The 20,523-nt window shown below is 33.6% G+C and overlaps 1 protein-coding gene across 1 annotated transcript in view; it reads left to right on the forward strand.

Annotated features, from left to right (window-relative positions):
• Positions 1–16,052, forward strand: part of Plaa (phospholipase A2 activating protein) — a 34,123-nt gene extending 18,071 nt beyond the window's left edge. Inside the window, exons 8-14 of the mRNA XM_047525318.1 lie at positions 1,360–1,517; positions 2,203–2,422; positions 5,727–5,795; positions 8,768–8,839; positions 11,674–11,775; positions 13,284–13,448; positions 15,283–16,052. Of these exons, the coding sequence (XP_047381274.1) occupies positions 1,360–1,517; positions 2,203–2,422; positions 5,727–5,795; positions 8,768–8,839; positions 11,674–11,775; positions 13,284–13,448; positions 15,283–15,848 (1,352 nt within the window). The 3' untranslated portion in view covers positions 15,849–16,052. The remainder of the gene's footprint in view (positions 1–1,359; positions 1,518–2,202; positions 2,423–5,726; positions 5,796–8,767; positions 8,840–11,673; positions 11,776–13,283; positions 13,449–15,282) is intronic.
• The last annotated feature ends 4,471 nt before the right edge of the window (positions 16,053–20,523 follow it).

Raw genomic sequence — 20,523 nt, forward strand, 5'->3', positions numbered from 1 at the left:
TTTCAAATAGAAGAGTTTGGGGACTTTACTTAAAACTTTTGAAGAAATTCCTATGGTTGTTGGGTTAATATATGCTATGAAGGGTTAAGACTAGGAGATCATTGGATCAATCCAGCTGAGAAATAACAATGTCTTATACCAAGGGATCAAAATGGAGATGTAGAGAAGACATAATTTTCTAGATATATTTCAAGAATGAGCTGATAGAAGTTGGTGAAGGATTGGCTCTGGGATTGAAAGAGATATCAGGCTCATTTACTTTTTGGCCTGAGCCACTGGAAGAATGGAAGGTCATTTACTGAAATGAAATGTGTTGTGAGAAGATAGTTGATAAAACTTGTTTTATTTTCAATAGGCCAGTTCCATCCTAGTAGAATCTTTTTTTCTTTTCGTGGTAAGTATTGGGATTTAAGCTCAGAGACCTTCCATATGCTAGGAAAGCGTACTACCAATGAGCTATGTTCCCAGCCTTTTATTTTATTTATTTTTTTTAATTTTTTTTTTTTTTTTTTTACAGACTGCATTTTGATTCATTGTACACAAATGGGGTACATCATTTCGTTTCTGTGGTTGAGCATGATGTAGATTCATACCATTCGTGTAATCATACATGTACATAGGGTAATGATGCCTGTCTCATTCCACCATTTTTCATAACCCCCCTCTCATTTCCCTCTATGTAACCTAAGTTTCTCCATTCTTTTCTCACCCCCCCACCCTCATTATATATCATCATCCACTTATCAGGGATAAGTGTTTTTTTGGGGATTGGCTTACTTCATTTAGCCTGATATTCTCCAATTCAATCCATTTGTCTGCAGATGCCATTCCTTTTTATGGCTGAATAATATTCCATTGTATATATATACCACAGTTTCTTTATCCATTCATCTGTTGAAGGGCATCTAGGTTGGTTCCATAATCTAGCTATTGTGAATTGAGCTGCTATAAACATGGATGTGACTGCATTACTGTAGTATGCTAATTTTAATTCCTTTGGATATAAACCAAGATTTGAGACAGCGTCTTGCTAAGTTGCCCAAGTTGGCATTGAATTTGTGATCCTCCTACCTTGACCTCCTGAATAGCTGGGAGGGATTACAGACGTGTAATCATGGAGCTTAGACCTTATTTTATTTAATAAAATTTCCTCACAACCATTATTTATTATTTATTATTTATTTATTTATTTATTTATTTATTTATTGGTCACCTTCTAGAATTGTATTTTTTAATCTTTTATTTATTAAAATTCTTTTAAATCTCATGTATAAAATTTAATGTTAAAAAATGTCTTTCTAAATGTTTTTGAATTTTACTCTGCCATTCTACTATTGATTCTTAAAATTTTTTTTTAAGGTACTAGAGAAGGACAGACTCGTCTAATCAGAGATGGGGACAGAGTTGAAGCCTATCAGTGGAGTGTTAGTGAAGGAAGGTGGATAAAAATTGGTGATGTTGTTGGCTCTTCTGGTGCTAATCAGCAAACATCTGGAAAAGTTTTATATGAAGGGAAAGTATGTCAACTTCTACTTCTAACTATCATTATCTTAAACCATTAGACAAATTACAGGTTTTCTTTTCCCTGTGCTGATAAAATTTTCTTTGGTGTTTTGATATTGAAAAATACATACTGTGGAAAAATTATCATTTTACCTGTCTTGGAATAAATTTTTAGAATATTTCTTCACCATGTAGATAAAGCTGCACATGATAGACAAATTAGCCATTGTCTTTTAGAATTCCCATATATAACTCTTCCCAATAATTTTTGATTAGGAACTTTTGTACCACCTCTCATCTAATACTTGATGTATGGCTGTATTTAACTTGACAAGACATGAGGGACCCTGCAGGGCAGTGCTGCTTATGCCAGCATGTTTTAGTGAGTAGGATATCAAACAGCTGATACTTTTCATTGAGATGAACCAGTTGGAAATCTTCCTTTGGTCCTAGAATTAATGTTATAATCCATTTCCCATCTCCCTTCTCCCCTCCCCCCTGTGAAATACTAATCTTAAAGCACATACAAGTACTATTATCTTTATCTGCCAAAGAGGATGCTTTTAGCATTGCACTTTGGAGAAAGTTTAAGCACTATAATTATTAAAATAATGAATACATTAACTTCTGTGTTATATATAAATCATTAACATATGAACAGGAAATTGATCATCTTTTTTTTTTATGTTCCTATTATAGGAATTTGATTATGTTTTCTCAATTGATGTCAATGAAGGTGGACCATCATATAAATTGCCATATAATACCAGTGATGATCCCTGGCTAACTGCATATAATTTCTTGCAGAAGAATGATTTGAATCCCATGTTTTTAGATCAAGTGGCTAAATTTATTATTGATAACACAAAAGGTCAAATGTTGGGAATTGGGAATACCAGTTTTTCAGATCCATTCACAGGTGAGTTAGGGTGTGTTTTAACTCTTACATTCATCTGTGTTAGCTTTCTGTTGCTATGATGAAATACCTAAAATTTCAACCTAGAGAAGGAAAGATTGTTTTAGGATCAGGGTTTCAGACATTCCAGTCCATGTTCACTTGACTGTGTGGATTCAGGTCCTATGATGAGACAGGACCTCATGATGTGGGGAAGGTGTGATGGAGCAAAGCTGTCACTTCATGGCAGTCAGGAAGCAAGAGAGCAAGAAGAAGGGGCTAGGGACCAGAAATAGTCTCCAAGGGCACCCACTCCCTTGGTACCACCTAGTACAGTTTCCACTACCTCTCCAGTAGTCTGTTGAACTATGAATCCATCAATGGGTTAATCCCTTGATGAGGTTAGAGTTTTCATGATCCAGTCACTTCTCAAATGCCCCACCTCTCATTATTGCTGACTTGGGGACCAAGCCTTGAACACATAAGCCTTTAGAGGATATTCCAGATCCAGATTATAACAGTAAATATTGGGTTTTGATTTTGACATTTTTGGGGAATGCTGGGGGTTACTGGTGATTTTAATTAAACCCAATCTGCCTTGTACATTGCCTAAGCACATGCTGTACCACTGAGCTACACCTTTAGCCCCGGTTGATTTTTCTGATATGTTTAAGACTATGATTAGTTGCTTGAATTTTTTAAAAAAATCTACAGTGGATTTTTACCTCACATCTATATTTTTAACTCTCAAATTATGCAATTCTGTGTTTTATAGAAATAATTATAATAAATTATTATCTTTCAAAAATATAGCCTCACTGTAAACAAAATAAATCAAGAATTTGATTCAGTCATTTGAAATAAAATGTAACTTCTAAGTTCCTTTATATAATTTCCCCATGGTGCTGGGATGCATTTAGAGCCTCACACATGCTAGACAAATACTCTATTATTAAGCTATACACCCAGACCCTAGTTTCCCTTTTTTTTGAACCCACAGGCATTCAATCACTGAGCCACATCCCCAGCCCTTTTTATTTTCTCTTTTGAGACAGGGTCTTGCTAAATTGCTTAAGACCTTGCTAAGTTGCTGAGGCTGGTCTGGAACTTGTGATCCACCTACTTCAGCCTTCCTCGTCACTAGAATTTGAGGCATGCACCTTAGTTTCCATTTTTTAAAATGTATATTATAGTGATACTTAGTAAAATGAAATTGTTTTCACTGGTTGTGGTGGCACTGGCCCGTAATCCTAGCAACTGAGGATGCTGATGCAGGTAGATTGAAAGTTTGAGGCCAACCTTGAGAACTTACCCCCATCTCAAAATAAAAAGTAAAAAGAGATGTTGTTTGGTGGTAAAACACCCCTGCCACTCAATCCCCAGTATCACACCCAAAAATGAAATTATTTTCACATGAAGGTAAATTAGTTGTGCATCAACTCTAGGACTGAATTGTTATTTATGTTCTACATGCTTATTTTAAGTTAGTTGTTTTTAACATTTTATGTAGTATCTTAAATGTTATAAGTGGGATTAGGAGAGCATGCCACTCTGTAAGTTGTATTAGTCTGAAACTAAAATTCCAGTGAATTTTCCAAGTTCTATTTTCTTAACTTTAATGGTTTTCTGACTTGGTCCCAGCACATAAATGTTAAAGTCTCCATAATCTAATATAAAAAGAATTTCAGGTGATATCTGACCTAAATAATATATACATACAATGAATTCCTATCCCATTCCTATACAAATTCACTAAAATTCCTACTTTTGCTATTGCTATCAAGACCACAAGCGTTAAATATTAATCTTTTAGATTAAACAATTAATACTAATAATGTTAACTAGAATTGGCTTACTAATAATTATTGATAATTAGTAAATACTAATTATCAGTAAAACTAGCATTAGTTTACTAATTAAAATTAGTAAAGGTAATATTAGTCTGAATTTTGGCTCCCAGAAAGTAGTTATAATCCTAGTAATTAATACCTTAAGTTCTAGATCCAGGAATCTGAGGAAACAGAATGCCGCATCTTTGTTTAAGCCTACTCCAAGTAAAAGTTTGAAATAGGTAGTTTATTGTTAATGTTTTCTATTGTCATTTCTTTGTGTGCGTGAGAGGGGGAAATACTGAGATGCTGGGGGTTAAAACCAAGGCCTCCAATATGTTAGGGAGGTTCTCTGTTAAGCTATATCCCTTGCCCCCCTGTTGTCATTTCTGACTTCATTTTTCACGTGGTAATGATTCCCTTGATCTACAAAAACCCATAGCCTCTTCCAGTCTCAAATTCTTTTATAGATCTGTTCTTCCCTCGTGGATACTCCATGTTTCCAAATTCTCTCTCTCTCTTCTCCTAACACAATTTCCATTGCTCATTCCCATAATAAAACAAATCTCACCTGCATGTTGACTTAAACAGAATTAGCAAAGTAATTCACTACTGAATTAAAAATTATTTAACCTTCCAAGTACTTGCACTTAACACATAAAGTAAAAAAACATTAGATGCTTAGTGCCTAGATGTTCCTCTTGTTGAAAGTTCAGACTCAGATCAAAAGAGTGAACTCTCCTTGCAGTAGTGGTTAAGGCCGTCTTGTGGGATGAAGACAGGTATTAAAGCAGTTGACTGCGTCTGGAAGTCTAGCAACTCCTTCACTTGTTTTGCTCTTCCGAGATGTTATAAACATCTTTACATATCTTTTGTGGACAGCCTGATTATTTCCCTAGAGCTACTAACAAAACATGTATTCTCATATAATACATGCTTGCAAATGTATAAATGAAAATGTTTTGTTTATAGCTCTCTTCCCCTTTGTAATTCTGTCTACCGGTAGTTATAAGATCCAATGGATACAAGCAATTTTTGTTCCCTGCTGGATCCCTGGCACTGAGTGTACAGTTTGACACCTGAATTAATGAACCAGAACTTCTCTAAGAGATTAACATTTAATGCGTGTGGTTTTTGATAGCAACAGCAACAGCAGGAATTCTTGTGAATTTGTATAGGAACAGGATAGGAATTGATTATATGTGTTTATTATTTAGGTCAGAAATCACCTGCAATTCTTTTTATTTTAGAATACAGATATTTTAATATTTACATGCTGGAGCCTAGTTAAAAAAAGCATTAAAGTTAAGAAAACAAAACTTAAAAGAATCACTGAAATTTTAATTTCTTCCCAGCCCATAAGACTATATTGTATTCATGAGACAGCTTTGATCTTCAGCTTTTCTTCAAGCTTGGGTTTTTCTAATGTAAGTATTATACTGTTTATGAAATTCAGAATTTTGGTAAACTTCAGCTTTTCCTTTATTTTGTTCACACAGGTGGTGGTCGGTATGTTCCGGGCTCTTCAGGATCTTCCAACACTCTGCCAACAGCAGATCCTTTTACAGGTGGGATGTAGTTTTGATTAACATATTCTTCTCTACTACATAGACAGCATTTTGCATTCTATGGTTTTACATTTTGGAGGTATTATCTAGTAATTGATAATTTCCCTTATCTATATTTTCAATTTTGATGGATCTCCTTTTTTTTAAATTCTAATTTTTGCTTTTCCTGGAGTAATTTGGTAGATTTCCTCATGACTCTTGAATATTTTTAGAACCCATCATTTTCTCCAGTGGTTCTTCCTACCAGGAGAGTAGAATAGTTAAGAATATAGGTTTTAGAGTTAGAAAGACTTTGGTTGAAAACCTGGCTCTACCACTTACTTGCTATGAGGAGTTGGCAAGTTACTTAACCTATCTCAGTTTATTTTTTTTATCTGTGAAATTAGATAATAGGGGAACCCATCAACCAAGATACAGCATGAGTGCCATCACATCATTGATGAGATGCTACCAATTACAAGCAAAGAAGGAGCTGTGTGAGTCCTGATATTGGATGGAGCAATGCAATCAAGAAGTCAGCCCAGGCATATTTTGACTTAGCATGGGAGAAGACATTTCACCTGACGGCTCAGGATTAGTCTTCCTAATCTAAATTATTAATGGCCTTCCGGAAGCCTTTGAAGTGTCTTTGTATCTCATGAGAGTGAATTACTTACTGAGGTATGCAAGCCTCAATGTCAATACTTCTGGAAAAAAATCTCTGGAGTTGGACTTCAATACAACTAAAGAAGTCTCTATTTCAGAATGGCTCTTGATATCTTTTATGATGCTGTTTGTTGGATCTTCAGGCAGAGTTCTTGGACAATGTACCTAATTCAAGAAGCGATTCATAGCCTTTATGGAATCCACTTGCCTTGCAGACTTAGTACTGTGGGCTATAAAAATGACCACCCTACGATCTGCTCAGCCATAGATTGGGCCAACACACAACCTTAGGTCAGTGTCATGAAATTGTGAATTGCTCTCAGTGAGCTTCCTTTCTCCTGTTAATGAACTGGTGGCCCAGATACAAATGGTTACACCCTGTGCATTGATAGCCAGTATACTAAAATAACAGACTATCAAGCTAAACACTGTGGCAGTAATGTGACTATTAAGGAAGTCTTTGATGACATAATATAATTTCAAATGGTAAAGATCTGAAGAGTGGATAAATGATGACTTTATCAGCAGTTCAGGAACAGTGATGCCCTGAAAATTATTCCAACAAAGTTCCAAAATCTCACTGGTGGCTTTTTTCTGGAACAGAAAAAACATACCAAGATTCAGCTTTTACCAACAATATCAAGAGAACTCCTGGGGCCATCGTCATCAGAGCATGTCTCACTGTTATACAATGTCAGTAACCCAGAAAATTCAGTAATTATGTAGATATGCAGATAGCATTCTAAATGTCTAAGAGAATTGTTACTAGGATCACTGAACTACACTTCTATAGAAAAAAAAAATAGGTAACAGCACATACCATATTGAGATCTGAAAATTAAATGGTATAATGCTTATAAAGTGTTTATAAAATGCTTGAAATACATTTAAGGAAACAATATATTTAAGCTATATTATTGTTGATGTTGTTCCCCCAACTTTACCAAATAGCATTGAGGCCAAAAAATTTTCCCATCTGGCTTACCCCTTAAATCAACTCTGTTTTTCTTTCCTTATTAATTTATGCACTACTCACACTTCTTATGGCCATAAGAATGATCTAAGAAACTTATGTAAACTAATTATCCCAATGTTGTACTCCCAGAGATTTGATTCCCTAGATTAGTGGGGAGATAAAAAACACTTACGCCTTAATCCTTCACCCAAGAATTCTGATTAAATACTCTAAGGTCTGGTTTGCTCTAATGGATCTCTAGAAATTCCTTATTTGTTTCTAAATGGGCACCAATTTAGAGAAATGTGTTATGAGTAGACTCTGGGAATCTGCCTTTTTAAATAGGTAACTTATTCAGTGATCAGAGAACACATTAAGAAAAGCGTAGGACTATAGTCTGCCTTTTAATAGCTTTAATGCCTTGGGCAAATTATTCAACCTTCTAAAATATTGTGAATTTTAATGGTATCTAGTTAATATTTGAATGAATATGTTCACATAAGATGCTTAGCATGCTGGCTGACATATAATTAATGCTCAACAAATATACTTATTCTGTGATCTTTATTATTATTATTATTATTGACAGTCCTGGGAATGAACCCAGGGCCTCACATGCTAGGCAAGCACAGTACCACTGAACTATATCTCCAACCCTTTTGAATTTATATATATATATTTTGAGACAGTGGCTCACAAAATTGTCCAGGCTGACCTTGACTTTGTAATCCTCCTGTCTCAGACTCCTGAGATTACAGGCATGTGCCACCACACTTGTTTGTTTGTTGTTTTTTGGATTTTATTTAGTTTATTTATGTTTCCTGTATATCTTGCACTGGTTATAGCAACTCCTACATTATATTACAAACTCAGGCCAGAACATGAGCTCATCATCTTCTTTCTCTCAATGGCTAATCTAGGGCTCTGAACATCTCCAACTCTGTGATCTCAAATATAACTGGGCTCTTGTCATAGCATCCCTAACTCTTACCTAAGTCTGTTCCAATTATCTTATGTGCTAGCAGCTAGCCCTATTCTTTTCTTTCACATAGGGTTCATATTTCATTTTGAATGAAATTTCTCTTTAATTCACTTGTTTTTGTAATTTCCTGAACTTCTATAATTATAATGTTTAAGGCATCTAATGTTTATTTTGTCACTTGAAAATTACTTTTTTAGCTAACATTTATTGGGCACTTACTTTATGCAATTCACTGCTCCAAGCATTTTTCTGTAACACATTTATTATGTATATCAAGGTGCTATTCTGGAAGTATGACTGATAATGAAAATAAGTTATGTAAAGAAGGACTGGTTTGGACTTTATAATTTGTAGTTACTTTTGCTTACCAGGAATATTATTACATTGTAGGTGCTGGTCGTTATGTGCCAGGTTCTGCAAGTATGGGCACTACTAACATGACTGGAGTTGATCCATTTACAGGTATATACTCTTAACCTCTCTCTTTTAATTTTTAAAATTCATTGAAACTTTTATTTAATTAAAAAAAGTAAGACATTTGTATCTTTTTACTTAATATTTTGTTTCAGTTATAGGTAGACATAATACCTTTATTTTATTTTTATGTGGTGCCGAGGATCAAACCTAGGCCCCCCCCCCCAAAAAAAAAAACCTAGGGCCCCACGCATGCTAGGCGAGCACTCTACCACTGAGCCACAACCCCAGCCCTGTGTCATTTTCTTGATTGAGAAATATTTTTAGAGTAGATAATTTTCTTGGCTTGGCTTTTAGAATTTTATTAAAATTATCTCTTTATTACACATTAGGTAAAAAGAATAAGCTCAAGCCTCATCCCCAGAGATGCTCACTGGTCTAATATTGCTCTAGGTTAGGACCTTGGCAAAAGTAGTTTTATATCTTTCAATGTGATTTTAATATGCAGCCAGGATTGAAAACTAGTGCTGTAAATTGGGTTTCTCATTATCCTTAGAAAAATCTGTATTTATTCCAATCTCTCTTCCGTCATTCTTCCTTAATATACTGAGAGTGTAATTCACTGTATTATTGTCCTTTGTTTTTCTTTTCTTTTTTTCCCCCAGTATGAATGAACCCAAGGGCACTTAACCACTGATCCATATCCCCAGTCCTTTTTTTGAGACAGGGTCTTCACTAAGTTCTTACTTTGAACTTGTGATCCTCCTGCCCTACCCTCCCAAGCTGCTTATCCATGGTTTTCTTTAAGAAGACTCAAAAAATTTGCTTTTATGATATTTGGCCTTCTCCTGAGCAACTAATGTTTTTTTATCCTAAATATCTCACCTAGAGTGTGATACATCTTACCACTTCTTATATGCAGGCATGTTTTTCTGTATTTCTGTAAATTGCAAAGCCATATCTGTGACTCTCCGCTATGAAGTTTGATGGATCTTTTGGCATGTTTTTCCCCTTGGAATTACTATTTCATGTTTTCTGTGATATGTAGATATGTATGTGCATATCTATTCATATTTATATACATATGTACATGATAATTTGAATAGCATATACTGTTTAAGCATCATAAAAGAAATGCCCATAAAGTTATCACTCTATGTAAGAATCGCTTGGCATGTGATTTTTTAAGCTGATTTTTAATTTTAAAAGTAACACTGGTTGGCAGTCTTAAAGTATAACATAGTTAAAATTATGAACTCGAGTGAGAATGCTTAGATTCAAATCTTAGTTCCATACTTTTTATCTGCTTTACCATGAACAAATTATTTGATGTGTCTGTGCCTCTGCTTTTCTCATTTGCAAATTTGTAACCTTCTAGAATTATTAAAAACCCCAAATTACAAAATTTATGTAAGTGGATTTTTGTAGAATGTGTTTAGTAATTGCTGAATATACCTGTTGTAACAAAACAGGCTAAAGTTAACAGTGTTCCTTCCCATTTTTCAGAAATTAGTTTTTAATAGTTTGTATCTAAACTGAACCTTTATATACCTTAGTCCAGTCTGTCACCATCTTTCACCTAGACTAATGAAATACCTCCACAGTGGTCTCTCTGGTCCCTGCTGCAGCCAGTGATCTTTTTACAGTTCACACTGTTGATTGCCCTTCCTTGATTAAAAACCCTTAAGTGGCTTCCCATTGAATATTTTCTCCTGCCTTTATATTCTTCTCTGCCCAGCTACACTGACCATCAGTTTCTTGAGCATGTCATGTTATTTTTTACTTCAGGAGCTTTGAACAGTTTTGTCTGAGGACACTTAAACCCTTTGCTTTGTTATGTTATTGGTTGTTTAACACCCTACCCACGCCACGCCCCAAACACCCATTTGTCCTTTGCCAGATCACCCATTCTGTCATGCTCTCTTTGCATGCTATATTTTGCCTTCAGATAATTTTATTGTGCTTAATTATTTGAATATTTATATCTGCCTTTACTCCTTTCTATCCCTAATATAAGAATTAAATTTTCATGACTTTTGCAAAATACCCTAGTTTTACATTAGAACAAAAATGGAGTATAAGATTTAAAATGTTAAGCAAGATAAACTAAAACCAGGTGTGGTGGCACACACCTGTAATCCCAGCTACTCATGAGGCTGAGACAAGAGAATCCCAAGATTGAGTTGTCTGGGTGCCTTAGTGAGACCCTATCTAAGAAAATAAATAAAGGGCTAGGGCTATAGTTCAGAGGTAAAACACCCCTGGGTTCAATCCAAGTATAGGGGGAAAAAAGCTAAATAAATTAGATTTAAATTATACTTTTCACTGAAATAATTTTATTCCATTGAATGTTGTTGAATTTTCATCTTGTGCCAGCCTTTTCTTCAGTATCTCTACTGTGGTAGAGATTTAATGAAATAAAAACATATAAAAGAATACAGGAATTTGCTACTTGGGAATTTATAAAGAAGATATAGAAAGTAAATAAAGAAAATGACAATGTCTGTTATTTGCAGTAAATAGTAAAAGAGATGAGAAAGAAGAGATCATTGTGTTAGAGAAGATAGGAATAGAAAGTTTCATAATTGTTTTGCATTTTTTCATCTTTTAAAAATACAGTTTCAATTGAATCCTTAAAATAGAAAAGTAGAAAATATAAGAAGGAAAGGCCACCTTCTACATGTAAGCTTCCATTCCCCAAAGCAAAAATTTCTATATCAACAAGTATTTCTTGTGGATAGGCTTTTTTTTTAAGGTACTTGTTTTGATTGCATACTCTGAGTAGTTATATATCTTAGTACTTGTGAAAACAAACTTACATTAGAGAGATCTCATTTTTAATCACTCCTTATGATTGTCATGATTATTTATTTTGTAAATAGGGAATAGTGCCTACCGATCAGCTGCATCTAAAACAGTGAATATTTACTTTCCTAAAAAAGAAGCTGTTACTTTTGACCAAGCAAACCCTACACAAATATTAGGTAAGCCTTTTTTAATTAATTTTTTCACATTCCCACATACTGTTGGAAACAATCTGAAGGCTCCTTCTACTAAAATATGTGAGGAATTGGTTACTTGTATGAAGAGACTTCTACTGTGGTATTATACAATTATATTTGCTACAAATTTAAAAATTTGGTTATGGACCCTTAATACTTTGTAAGATACTTTATACAAGTAAGGGATAAATATTTTATTATGTTTTAATGAGAATAAAATTATAGGAGGGAAATGTAAGTTCCACCCCACAGGCATTTCATGTTGTCAAAAAAAAAAAAAGAAAGAAAGAAAAAGAAAAGAAAAAAAAGTGAATGAGTAAAAGCATTTGAAAAACAAAGATCTTAATTTTTTTTAAATTAATGGCTCATAGTAATAATAGTCATATTTAATTGTCCACTAAAAATGAAATTGCTTTATTAACTTCATTTTTCATGTTAATATTTTTTCTCAAAAAATGTAACAGGGTTGTTTTAGACCAAGAATTACTGTCTCTGCCACAAAGATTATGGTGAGAATTAAATTGAGATAACCGTTAACATTTGTACCAAAATATAAGGCAGAGTATTTGTTTATTTTGGTTGCTATTATCCTTCATGTTACCATTGTAAAAATCACTGACATTGATAGGTTTTTTTCTTAATGTATTTTGAAGAAAAATGTATATACACAATTTTGTACATATATTCTTGTACAAATATAAGAGATTTCCTGTTTTGCATTCCTTAAATACATTTTGTTTTTAATAGAGTGCTAGTGTTAAAATTTTTAATACCAAAGAGTAGTGAAATAGGTCCAGGGCTATTTATGATTGATAAAAATTTGTAACGTTTATCTTCTTTAATCTCTGTGATGGAAAGTTGAACTTCTTTATTCTCAAAAGTAAGAATTTTTGAAGAAATAGTATGACTCAAAGTTTTTGTGAAAAGGATATAGATATTAAAGATGTATGATAACTGAAGGAAATTATAAACATGGAAGTTAATGCAATATTTAATTTTAAAAATAATGTTTTGTCAAATATGCACATTGAACTTAGTATATTAACTATTATAGTCAATTAATTCTTTAGCTGTTTCCTTGATTCATAGAAGTTGGCATAAATTTACTAAAAAGTTATAAATTTTCTCATTGGGAAAGTAGTAGTTTGATTAATACTTGAGTATATATAACATGAAGTTGCTTTGAAAACCATTCAAAATAGTTACAAATACAGTATACTTTAAAACTATTAAAAGTATATTATTTTCTATTAAAAAAGGAAGCTTTACAAGGTAAAATTAAAATGATCGCAGTAATTTTTTTTTTTTTTTAATCATATAGTGCTCAGCCAAGAAATACTCACAAGCCTTATTTTTATTTTATGGTCTTTGGTAATTGCTGAGAAAAGTCTTAATGTTATACAGTAGAATATTACTGAAAATTTTGGCTTTTATGATTATCTGGCTAACTATAGTTAAGAGAACTTTGAAGATTTCTCTTTGGGTTTTAGGAAAACTGAAGGAGCTTAATGGAACTGCACCTGAAGAGAAAAAGTTAACTGAGGATGACTTGGTACTTCTTGAAAAGATATTGTCTTTAATATGTAATAGTTCTTCAGAGAAACCCACAGCCCAGCAACTTCAGATTTTGTGGAAAGCTATAAACTGGCCTGAAGGTAAACAAACACTCTTCCAAATGTAACTAGAAAACTTTTATTTCAATCCCTACTACTGGTGTTTCAAGATTAAATAAAAGTTAATCTAGGAAGTTCAAATTCAAATTGTGAAAACTTCACAAGACAGATTCACTATATTACTGTAATTCATAATCTTGTTTTGGTCACATGCCTTATGAAAATCTGAAGATACAAGCTGAGTATACCTTATCTGAAATGTTTGAAACCAGAAGTGTTTTGGATTTGGGAGTTTTTCAGATTTTGAAATATTTGCATAGATTTTACCAGTTGAGCACCTTTTATCTGAAAATTCAAAATCCAAACTACTTTTTGTAACCTGGCATTTTCAGATTAAGAATTCTCAATTTGTATCTGGGTGCAGTGGCACATGCTTATAATCTGAGTAGCTCTGGGGCTGAGGCAAAAGGATTGCAAGTTCAGTGCCAAACTCAGCAACTCAGCAAGACCCTGTCACTAAAATATAAAAAAGGGCTGGAGATGTGGCTCAGTGGTTAAATGTCTCTGGATTTAATCCCTGACCACCCCTACCCCAAAAATCTCAATCTGCCATATAATGATCCCTGTATATAAAACAGTTTGTATACCATTTCAGTATTTGTGCATCCCCTACAAGTGATCCAAGAAACTGTGATTTTTTTTTTAATCCTAGGCTACAAACACTTGCTATATGCTTTACCCCTCCATTATGTCAGTTACATTTAATTGCAAAATTTTTTTCATGCCATTGATTTACTGGAGAAAAAGTCATTTTATTCTACAAAATGTCCCACATTATAGATTTGACTGATTGCTTACTGTGTTCCTCTCTGTATTTTTTTTCCTAGAAGCATTATTAGATTTTATTTTCACTGGCTTATTACTTATTTTTGAAGATCCTTGGTATTTTTAAAGATCCTTCCTTTATATATAATGCTGTGTACTACTTTTATATTGTGGTGCACATAATGTCAGAAATATCAGATTTTCTTAGAGTAATGCTAAGATTATTGCATGAATTCAGATGTGTCTATCCAATCCCTTTATTATAAAGCTTCTTCCACCAATCTATGAGTGTTCTTTCCACATTTGTTGATTGATTTGTTCTCTAAAAAACTCCCTGTTCAACCCTTTATTGTTGTAGGACTTTTATAAACAAGAACCCCATTACATTAATTCAGTTCATCATTGACTACTGTGTGTCATGCTGAGTTACCTTATTTTTATAGCATTTCTGGATTTATAGCAATAAGTCCAGTCTGTATAAATATGAAAAATCAACTGTGATTTCTAAAAATATGTGTGTTTTGTGGAGCCAACACATTTTTTTAACATTTTCTAAATGTGCATATATTAATTTTGTAGCAGGAAAATAAAATCCTTTAAAAAATATTCATAGGAGCTAAGTGAGGTGGTGCATGTGTGCAATCACAGCTTCTTGGGATGCTGAAGCAGGAGAATTTCAAGCTAGAGACCAGCCTTGGCAACCTACTAAGACCCTGTTTCAAAATAAGAAGGACTGGGGATTGTAGCTCAGTGATAGTATACCCCTGGGTCCCAGTACCACAATAAAAAAAAAATTGTTTTAAAATTAATATTCACTTCAAAGCTCACCTCGATCACTTTACAAATCCAGATCTACAGACAGTTTCTTATACTCTTGGTATCTCCGTTTCTATAAATAGGTATATGATATTACTACCTGATAGTGTGAGATAATATGGAAAAAAATTAGTAAGTCACCTGGCACATAGAAGAAAAAAAATAAAAAATAAAATTAATACTCATTGAATTTTCTAGATCTTCATAAACATTAATTAATTTTTCTTTTTAATAGATATTGTCTTTCCTGCACTTGACATTCTTCGGTTGTCAATTAAACATCCCAGTGTGAATGAAAACTTCTGCAATGAAAAGGAAGGGGCTCAGTTCAGCAGTCATCTTATCAATCTCTTGAACCCTAAAGGAAAGCCAGCAAACCAGCTGCTTGCTCTCAGGACTTTTTGCAATTGCTTTGTTGGCCAGGCAGGACAAAAGCTCATGATGTCCCAGAGGGAATCACTGATGTCCCATGCAGTAGAACTGAAATCAGGGAGCAATAAGAACATTCACATTGCTCTGGCTACATTGACCTTGAACTATTCTGTTTGTTTTCATAAAGACCATAACATTGAAGGGAAAGCTCAGTGCTTATCAGTAATTAGCACAATCTTGGAAGTTGTTCAAGACCTAGAAGCCACTTTTAGACTTCTTGTGGCTCTTGGGACACTTATCAGTGATGATTCAAATGCTGTACAATTAGCCAAGTCTTTAGGTGTTGATACTCAAATAAAAAAGTATGCCTCAGTATCAGAACCAGCTAAAGTAAGTGAATGCTGTAGACTTATCCTGAATTTGCTGTAGTATTGGGGAATGGGGGCTGAGATTTTAAATTGATTAGTGTTTTTTTTTTTTTTTTCTCACATTTTACATGACTGATTAAAGATTATTAAAAAAAATACTGTGGATTAAGTAAAGTTCAGATATTGTAAAGTGGCAGGGAGGGGAAACAAAGGAGAAATAAAATTTTTGCACTGATGAATTGTGAGATTTTCCTGTGTAATATGGATAGATTTTCAAGAGTATAGAAACAAATTAAGAGAAAACTAATCAACAACAACACAACCATAATGTCATTTTCTTTCATACCTTAGCCATTCAGGAGAATACAAGGGCTTTTATTCATATAATCTGTTTTTACTTCTGTATACCAAACTATTAACTGTTGGTGGTTATCTTTTAACTTCTTCACTTACTTTCATTGCTGGGTTCTTTCAACATCACTGACACTTTTCAAGGTCTTGTTTTAGCATTTACTATAAATTTTAAAATTGAAAGATAATTTCTTGATTTTAGTTATTTATAAATAGAAAGTATATTTGTTCGATCATTTTAGATGAAGAAAAAACAAATTGATGAGATAGGTTAAATCAATTCAGACAGATGAGACCTTAAATTGGGTACAGGTTATATATATTTTATTTTCCCCTTCCCTGTTTGAGATAACTTCATTTTCATTCTAGTTTTGATATTTGTTTACTTTCAGTTATTTTCATTATTTCGAACATGTTCAATTTTTATTAGGCACTGTATAAGCAAGTCTATATCAAACTGTTTTATTTGAGAGTTTAGAGGCTATCATATGAAGTTAATGTCTTGCAGCCTCCAATATGATCCATGCAGTATACTACACACTTTGTTATTTAATCCTCAAACCTGCTTTAAATGAGGGGTGGTATCTCTGTTTTCAAGTCTAAAGATAATGGGATGAATCATGATAGGAGAAAAGAAAAAGTGAAGCCAAGAGTGAGTGAACTCAAAGTATTATATCTTGGAGAAGTAGGTCAGAGAACATCCTTTCTGAACATCCTAGCAACTAACATGAAGAAGGAACCATCAAGTTTAGATAACTGGTTGTGTGTAAAATAATCTATTAATTTCTTAAGTATATTGCTATTTTTATGTGGGAGAAATCTTTTCACCAAAAGTACTTGGCCTAAATCATGAGCAACATTCATAGCATTTATGGTATAAAAAAAACCATAGGGTTTCTTGGCCAAATGCCAACTTGCACTCTGAGAAGGACATTTCTTTCCCTATCAGGGGAAGAAAAGATTCTGATTGTTTAGATTAATCAAGGAAAAAACTTGTGGACTATCAAAAGGAAATGAGTAAAATCTAAGTAAAGGGGGTATGTACCTTGATATGTACTAAATTGCACCTTCTTGGTGTATACCTGGACTTTAAATATTGTTTGTAGCTCAGATACCTATGCTTTACTTTTTGTTGAATCGGGATTTAAATTAGTACATCAAAGTTAAATGACAGAACTAAGAATTTAACTAAGAATCAGACTGGTTCCGTTACAATACGCTACCCTCTTAATATGTCCAGTCTAGCATGCAATTATAAGTACAATTTAGCTCTAATATTTTGAAAAATTAGGTACCTTTGAATAGTTGGACATAGTCTTATTTAAGAATGAGTTCACACTACACAGTCTAGGGGTGGCAAATTTTAAACACTATTTGCCTCTTATTATGGTGAAGTGTTCTTATAACAACTTTTATTATTTCATTCCATGTTTACACAGCTTACAAAAGGAAAAAGTAATCTCACTTGGTGTTAAATAGTGGCTTAATGATACTTTAAAGGTTTTCTGTTTCTTTAAACTTTTCTATGATTCTCAAAGTTTTACTTCTAAATATAAAAGTAATAAATATTCATTGAGTAAAATACTCATTCACTTCCCCCCAGATAAAAATTGCCTGTAATATTATTATCTAGAGAGAACCATTTTAAATAGTTTTTGGCATATTGATATGTATAAATGTCTTATTTTTTTAAAATAGGATAGTATCATGCAAACTGTTCAATAACCTTATTTTTAACTTTACAGTACACATATCCACCTATTAATAAATATAATATTTCATATGAATATACCTATGTCCACCTATCTGACGCTTTTTATAGTTCTTGGCTGTCAAGCAGTACTATGACCAATTTCACATAGGTCATAATAGTTCCTTTAGGAATATGTTTTATACATGTAATTGATGGATCAAGTTAGTGGGCACATTTAAGACTGATACCCATGGCCAAATCCCTCCAGTGGAATAATGCTTACAATTAGTATACTTCAGATTGCATTTGAAACCCCACTGCCACTGGGTACAGTGGCACATGCCTATAATCCCAGTGTTTCTGGAGGCTGAGGCAGGAGGACCGTGAGTTCAAAACCAGCCTCAGCAACTTATGCTGTAAGCAACTCAGTGAGACCCTGTCTCCAAATAAATTACAAAAAAATGGCTGGGGATGTGGCTCAGTGGTTAAGTGCTCCTGAGTTCAATCCACACTACTTACGCCACCCCCACTTCAAAAAAAAAAAGAAAGAAACCTTATTCCCTGCAAAAGAGATTATCATCTCTACTTCATAATAATTATTTCACTTTGTAGATAAGCATGTTCTTATTGTGGTTCTCTTATGACTAGCTGAGTTTGACAGCAATCAGTATATGACCAAATAACAATGTGATTAAATATCTACTTCATAATCTTCATAAATGATAAAAGAAGCATAGTTAAAAATTTTATTATCAAAAACAATTCTGGGGATGAGTGGGAGATAGTTTCCTCAGTAATTACCATTGTGTACATTATGGTTATTTTGTGAGGAAATAATAAAATGAATACAGGACTATTTGTTATGTATCATCTGTCTTAGAGGTCTTGAGACAAATTATCCACTTGAGATTAGAAAATGTTACTCTTCTAAAAAAGTAATTTGAAATTACTCAAATTTCATTTTTCTATAGAAAATTATATGCAGTATAGTTGAGACAAGTACAATTTGAAGACTTAATACCATTTTACCATGAGTTTTTCCTTTAATTTTTTAATTACACAAAGAAGTTGAAAGAGAAGTACAGTGAACATTCCCAACTACAAGTACTCCTTGATTTATGAAGGGTTTATATCCTGATAAGACTATCACAAATTGACAGTATCTTAAGTCAAAAACACACTTAATACAGAACATCATAGCTTAGCAACCCCAGTGCACTGTATTGTTTGCTCACCCTCATGACTGTGATTGACTGGGAACTGCAGCTTACTGCCCTACCCAGTGTCATGAGAGAGTAGTTTTTTATGTATCACTAGCCTGGGAAAAGTTCAAAATTTGAAGCAGGGTTTCTCTTGAATACTTAATGATTTCACATTATAAAGTCAAAAAGTAGTACCATTTTAAGTTAGGAACTGTACAATCTATAATTGTTAGCGTTTTGTTATTTGCTTTCTCTCTCTGCATGTACACTTTCTTTTGAAACTGCTTAAAATTAAGTTGCAGAGGCAGTGTGCAGTGCAGTGGCACACAGCTGTAATTTCCAGCTATTTGGAAGACTAAGGCAGGAGGGTCACAAATTCCAGGCCAGCCTATGCAACTGAGACCCTATCTCAAAAAAAGGCTGGGAGGTAGTTCATTGGTATTTGCCTAGATGTGTCAGACCCTGGGTTCAACCCCCACAATACCTTAAAAAAAAAATTTAAGTTGCAGTATCATATCAAGTAAGCACTTCAGTTTGTGTCTTTTAAGAATCAGGACTTTTTAAAATCACTTATTTGCTTTCAGTTATACATGACAGTAGAATGTATATTGACATTATATACATACATGGAGTAAAACTTCCCATTCTTGTGGTTGTACATGATATGTAGTCACAATGGTCATGTATTCATATTTGAACATAGGAAAGTTACAACCGATTCATTCTACTGTATTCCTATTCCCGTTCTCCCTCCCTTCCCTTCATTCCTCCTTATCTAATCCAAAGTACTTCTATTCTCCATGCTCCCTTTATTGTGTGTCATTATCTGCATATCAGAGAGAACATTCAACCTTTGGTTTTTTGGGATTGGCTTATTTCACTTAGCATAATATTCTCCAGTTCCATTCATTTACTGGCAAATGTTATGATTTCATTTTTTATGATTAATATTCCATTGTGTATATATACCACATTCTTTATCCATTCATCTGTTAAAGGGCACCTAAGTTGGTTCCATAGCTTAAGCTATGGTGAACTGAACTGCTATAAACATTAATGTGACTGTGTCACTGAAGTATGCTGATTTTAAGTCCTTTGGGTATATGCCGAGGAGTGAAACCTCCTTACTGCCTTCCAGAGTGGTTGTACCAATTTGCAGTCCCACCAGCAATGTATGAGCATATCTTTTTACCCACATCCTCCCCAACATTTCTTGTTATTTGTATTGATTGTTGCCAGTATGACTGGAATGAGATGGAATCTCATTATAGTTTTAATTCTGTAATTGCTAGAGATCTTGAACATTTTTGCATATATTTGTTGACTGATCATATTTCTTCTGTGATGTGTCTGTTCAGTTCCTTTGCACATTTATTGATTGGGTTTTTGATTTTTGGTGTTAAGTTTTTTGAGTTCTTCATATATCCTGGAGATTAATGCTCTATCTGAGGTGCAGGTGGCAAAGATTTTCTTCCATTCTGTAGGCTCTC

Source organism: Sciurus carolinensis, chromosome 14 (assembly GCF_902686445.1).
Source record: "Sciurus carolinensis chromosome 14, mSciCar1.2, whole genome shotgun sequence".
NCBI lineage: Eukaryota > Metazoa > Chordata > Mammalia > Rodentia > Sciuridae > Sciurus > Sciurus carolinensis.